General features: G+C 25.0%; 1 protein-coding gene across 1 annotated transcript; it reads left to right on the top strand.

Moving 5' to 3' along the window:
* Window positions 1-415: 415 nt before the first annotated feature.
* Window positions 416-4,118, top strand: LOC8271508 (annexin D8). Its single transcript, XM_002526990.2, has 8 exons — window positions 416-587; window positions 673-818; window positions 1,265-1,483; window positions 2,083-2,295; window positions 2,634-2,723; window positions 2,838-3,079; window positions 3,178-3,190; window positions 3,861-4,118. Exons 1-8 carry the CDS (start codon window positions 515-517, stop codon window positions 4,116-4,118), a joined length of 1,254 nt encoding a protein of 417 aa, XP_002527036.2. The 5' UTR covers window positions 416-514.
* Window positions 4,119-6,678: the final 2,560 nt, after the last annotated feature.

Here is a 6,678-nt window from a genome sequence, read left to right as displayed (position 1 = left end):
CATGAGAAAAATAATAATATACTATTAAATATAAGTAACAACAGAAAAAAAAACATTTAACAGTTAGGACTTAGGACTTAAAACTAATAATTTAACTATTATAAACCTCAAAACCTTACTAACCAAACATATACCATAAAATGTAAAGGAAAAAACAAATAGCCAACTCGACCGAGGATCGAACCTGGAATTTCTGGTTCCGTAGACCAACGCTTTATTCATTGTGCCATAGAGTACCTTTGTAAACTCTTTTATTTTTCAAAAACCTCTATAAATGAATGAATAATAAATGAATACATCGTATCAGACTATATAAATTGTATTTATGGAGAATAAATATTTGTAAGTTCCTATATATACATATATATATAGACTCATTGATGAATCCTTAATTGCAATAAAACGGTCCAAAAATTGATTATCAATTCAATTTAATACAATTGAGTGACCAAACTATAAATTGAACATTGCAGTAACAAGCAATACAAATTGCAGGTCAATCTCAAGGAGGAAAATGGCGACCATCATTGTCCCTAAGGACTTTTCTCCTGTGGAAGATGCAGAAAATATCAAGAGGGCTTGTCTAGGTTTATAATTTAAAAAAAAAAAAAATTATTTCCTTTACATTGTACATTTATAATTTTCCTTTTCTTGTTTAAAATAATTTGGCAGGATGGGGAACAGATGAGAAGGCAATAATATCAATACTAGGACATAGAAATTCATTTCAAAGGAAGCTTATAAGGCTAGCTTATGAAGAGATATACCAAGAGGATCTCATCTTCCAGCTTAAATCTGAGTTATCTGGTAATTTTGAGGTATCAAAATTCAATAACACCTTTAAAACTGTCATGAAATTGAACTAGTATTTAGTAAGATTTTCTATTTATTAGATGTTTAATAAATTGTGAGTTATACACAATAAGAATAGCTATCTCGTTAGAAATTTGTTATCGTATAAATGATAAATTTCCACGTAAAAAATGATGGATAAATTTCAACGTAAAAATATCTTAAATACAAAATATATTGCAATCGACTCTTTTATATTTAATATTTTAATAAAATAAAAATCTGTATTAATTAATAAATTTTTGAGAAACCAATCTCATTTTTCTTTAAATAATTGAAATTAATAAATTAGTTATTCTAGTATTTAACAATTTTTTGATGTATCAAGTATATTAATCAGACTAATTTTGATAGGACAACTGATGATAATTGACAATGTTTTTTTTTTTTTTTGTGTGTGGTCAATAAATAGAGAGCAGTATGCCTATGGACATTGGAACCAGCTGACAGAGATGCTGTCTTAGCAAATGAGGCATTACAAAAGGTGATACCTGATTACAGGGTAATTGTTGAGATTTCCTGTGTCAGTTCTCCCGAAGATCTCCTGGCAATCAGGCGTGCCTATCGCTTCCGTTACAAAAATTCCTTGGAAGAAGACGTTGCCTCTCACACTACTGGCGATATTCGAAAAGTATGTTTCCATTTTCATATTAATTATGTGTAACATATCCGAATAGAAATTAGCATTCGTTATAAACAACTCAATTGATAGATGCATAGATAATTGTCAAAACGGCAAGAGTCTTAATTCATGTGAGCCCTGTCGTATAATAATACAATTTACATATTTATCTAAATATTCTATTATAATTATAATAGGTATAATATGTTCTCTATTAAATTAAAGACGAAAAAAGTGAATCAGACTATATATAAAAACATCAATAAACTTTTTACTAATAATATAGTTGTTAATTTTTTTCAAAATTTACCGGCTTGTCTCAGGATTTACCTGTTTGATGGTCAGAATCTATCCTGCAAAGAATAATCCAACTATAATAGTAATAAATAAAGCACTGTGCTATTAGATTGTTTCTTTTCAATTGTTTTTCCCATTCATCAATTATCAGGTTTGCCTATAATAAGGTCACTGGTTGGTGTATTTTGGAGTTATAGCTAAATTTTGATAGTTAATGACGAATTTTTTTGTTTTATTTATTTATTTATTTATAAATATAATGTTTATGTGGTGAATTATTTTATAAAAATAATGGGATTGTTATCATGCAGCTTTTAGTTGCGCTAGTTAGTGCATATGGGTACGATGGCCCTGAAATTGATGAGAAGGTTGCACATTTGGAAGCTGATATTCTACGTGATAATATCTTTGGAAAAGCTTTTAACCATGAAGAATTTATTAGGATATTGACTACAAGGAGCAAGGCACAACTTAAGGCAACTTTCAACTATTACAAGGACATTCATGGAACATCAATTACCAAGGTACAGGGTAGAGTTTTTTTTTTTATTTTTTTTTATTTTTTATAAATATTAAACTATTTTCAGTATATCTAAACGAGCGACGGGTAGTTTTAAGATTTTAAATATGTATCATTCTCATTATCTAAATAAATTATTCTAGATAATTATTACTTATATATAATTGAATAATAGATTGACAGTAGCTAAAAATTTTTTTTTTTTTATTGATTTAAGAAAGAATAATTTTACATTTACAGAATTAGCATGGCAATAGATGTATTAGATTTTAAGTTCGAGTCTTCTCTCTTGTGTCAAATAATAATTTCACTAATTGGTAGTTCTACTCTTCCATCATTCAGGGTTTGTTGGTTGACCATGCTGATCAATATTTAGCTGCATTACGTATGGTAATAAGGTGCATTGGAGATCCTAAAAAATATTTTGCAAAGGTAAATAAGGCAGCCTGTAGAATCATAAAATTGGATATATTCGTTGTTTTATATACATGTAATAGTAAGAAAAATATTTCTGTGAAGTTATTATATGAGTTGATTTGCATTTAGGTACTGCGTTATGCCATTAATACAGAGGGTACTGATGAAGATGCTCTGAGTCGTGTGATTGTTACACATGCAGAGAAGGATTTGGAGGAGATCAAGGAGCTGTACTTGAAGAGAAACAATGTCTCTCTTGATGTTGCTGTGGGTAGAGATACTTCAGGAGACTACAAGGCATTTCTCTTAGCCTTGCTAGGGAATGATAATAATTTACACTATCAATTAACTATGTCAAGCTTTTTAAGTTGGTAGATTCTTGAGGTTTTATCTTGAGGAGAGTTATTATTATTATAATAATAATTACTATTTTAGAGTTTTTTAAGTTACTCTATATATGGTATGTCAGCATTAAACGAGTGGTATATATAAAATAGTTACAAAATTATAAATATGTGTCGTTTCTAATTAGCCATAGGATATGTATTATCATTTGATGGTCTAGGTACAATACACTTGGAGTAACTAAATTTTATTTTTTATATTAACTTCAGGATTAATTATGGTATTGTGGATTTGATATTGCTCTCTCACATCCTTATCAATAAAAAGAAACTTATGAAATGTGTTGTTGAAACTAAATTCATGTTTTGATGTTAAATAATTAGGTTACTCTCTATATATAAAAGGGTAAAATGATTTTCAATTTAAAAAGAGTATTTAAATACATTTAGTATCATCTATAAAAAATAGAAATGGAACTTAATATAAAAGGATAATGATATATTCAATTATCAGCGTAAAAGTCTTATTAATTATATAAGAAAAAGAATATATAGATGATTATATATATAATATATAATAAGTATATAAAATTTTGAATTAATGTAAAGTTATATAAAATATAAATTTTAAATTGTTTGAACCGATATGATTCTTAATTATTATTTTTTTTAAGATAAATCTTTTTTGTCAAGAACCCCTTCGAGAGAGGACATGGATCAATTGGAAGGTAGTAAGAAAAAGAATAAGCTTGATCCTAGTGATCAATGTTAGGCTAGTAATGAGTATAATATTGTGGATGTTCATTAGAAAAATAAATTGAAGGATTCTCTATTAGGTAGATCTACTGATAATCACCAGGAGTTTAATCTCAATCTTGAAGATTCTATTTCTATAGATGAACTGGATACTATAGTGGATGAAGAAGACGAGGAGGATTGCCGGTGGTCAATCTCTCAAAAAGAAAGCTTGTTTGAGGAAACCCTAGAGGCAAACTTTAATTATGAAGGGTTGGGCCTATTGGATATAACTTTCTTCTATGTAAGATTAAAGAGTTGTGGAGGCTGAAAGCGGCCATTAACCTTGTTGCCATTGATAACGATTTCTAAGTTTGAAGGACCTTGGACAATAACAATTCAATATTTGACCATCACACATTGATGCCCTAATTTTGATATTGAATTTGATTCATTTGAAAGATGCTAGTTTGGATTCGTATTCCATGTTTGCCTATAGAATACTATGACTGCAATTTTTTGAGGAAGGTAGGAGATAAGACCGGAAAAATGGTCAAGATTGATCATGCAACTAACATAGTTTATCGTGGGAAGTTTACATGACTCTATGTTGTAATTGATATAACCAAACCTTTATTGTTTAAGTTCATAAAATATAATATGAAGGAAACATATGGTTTGCTTTGAATGTGGAAGGTATAGGCATAAGAAAGAAAAATGTATGGTAATAAAGATCGTGATAAAAATGTGGATGATGGCATAAGAAATATTATTGCTACACAAATAGAAATCTAAATGTCTTTTGCTAATTATTATTATAATCATTTAATGATTATTATATTAATTAAAATAAATTTAATTAGTTAATAATAATTATATTAATTAAAATTTTGATTTATATAATACTTAATTGGTTAAGAAACATATTAATTAGTTTATCATTCTACTAATTTACATAGAGTAAATGATAAAAGAGAATACATAATTAGAGAATTAGATGAACTAATATTCAACATAATCTAGATACTTTAATTCTTGATTGGATAATTTTTATGTTTAGATCGTAGCAAATAATCTAAAATAAAATTTAAAGTTAAAATAGAATTATCAAATACATATTTATCTTTTTTGACAACTAAGTCTCCAAAATATAACATATATAAGCAATTGATTCAATATGAAAAATTAACTTCTATATTTATTTCTTTAAAAATATGAATGAAGCTAATTAATGAAAATAGTGCTTGGAACCATATCATCTTAGATAACAATTTCATAATCTCTAAGAAGAGTCATTCAACTTTCAATTAATATGTTCAACTAAAATTTTATAATACTTATAAAATGATTATATCGATTAATAAAATAATTGAAACTTAAAAATCATATACATATCAAGTAAGTAAATATAAATGGAAATAATTGCATATAAAGTAATTTAACTAAAAGTAATAATAAAAGAAAGAGCATACATCTATAATATATCAATTGACTTGATACAAAAATATAATAAAAATATTATTTTACCTACAAATATTTTATTTAACTTAATATAAAATATACAATAAAAATATTATTTCACTCTAATGGAGCAAATGCTCATGCTTTACATGTGACAAAAGATAATTTTATTTTCATATACTAAATTGTAATTAAGTTGTTTAAAACTTTAATTACCAATAGACAATCTATACTATAAATTACTTTAAATTATTTTTCTCACCCTATCATCATAAGAATTATTGTAAGATTTTTAATTCATTTATTAGAATTATAAACTTGATCTAATTTTTGTAAAAACATTCTATAAGCAAGTTAAAAGTTTTGTTTTCATTAAAGTAATTTCACGGTTGTGTGTAAAATTATAAAACTTTAAATACTAATAATATATATCTTTCTAGATAGTTAATGCACCCCTTTAATATTCATAAAATTAGTAGTTTTTAGTATTTTTTTCTCATATAAATTCTTAAGCTCACTATAATTTAAATAAATAACTTAAAAATTACAAAAAAAAATTCTATTAAGAGAGAGAAAGCAAATTGATTATAGTCGGTTTTTTTTATAATATTAAAAATTATAAATTTACTATATCTAAAACTGAATAATTTCATATTATATATATGATTTGTGAAAATAAATTTGTACATATTATAGGCGACTTGATAATATAAAAGTCACATCCTACATTAATGACAAAAATACTATTATAGGAAGGTTTCAAAATGTCAAATGAAAATAATATGCTACATATATAAATAATTTATTTTTCTAACTATTAATAATTAATATATAATTATTAATTAAATAATTTTAATTAGTTAAATATTATTTGAATAGTTTGATGAATAAATAGTTTGAAATTCATACCCATATCGAGTAATAGAGTATAAATAAAAAGAAGTATAAGTAAAATAATCATATTTGATTAAAAAAAATAAATTATAATGTTTCATTTAACTTGATTAAAAATATAAAAAATACTATTTCACTTTGAGGAGAACTATAAATTCAAGATATATATACAAATATATATATATATATATATATATATATATATATACTTATTCAAGTAATAAAGTATAAATAAAAAGAAGTACATGTAAAATAATCAGATTCGACTAAAAATAAGAATAAGAAAAGTATAATATTTCATTTAAATTGATTAAAAATAAGATAAAAATACTATTTCACCTTGAATAGAAGTATAAATTCGGGATTTGACTAAAAAAAAGTACATGTTAAATAAAAATTTGAAATTTATATACATATCGAGTAATAAAGTATAAATAAAAAGAAGCACATGTTAAATAATCAGATTTGACTAAAAAAAAGTACAATATTTCATTTAATTTGATTAAAAAATATAATAAAAATACTATTTCACTTTG

The sequence above is a fragment of the Ricinus communis genome, chromosome 1 (assembly GCF_019578655.1).
Source record: "Ricinus communis isolate WT05 ecotype wild-type chromosome 1, ASM1957865v1, whole genome shotgun sequence".
Classification (NCBI taxonomy): Eukaryota; Viridiplantae; Streptophyta; class Magnoliopsida; order Malpighiales; family Euphorbiaceae; genus Ricinus; species Ricinus communis.
This window is presented reverse-complemented; position numbering and strand designations above follow the sequence as displayed.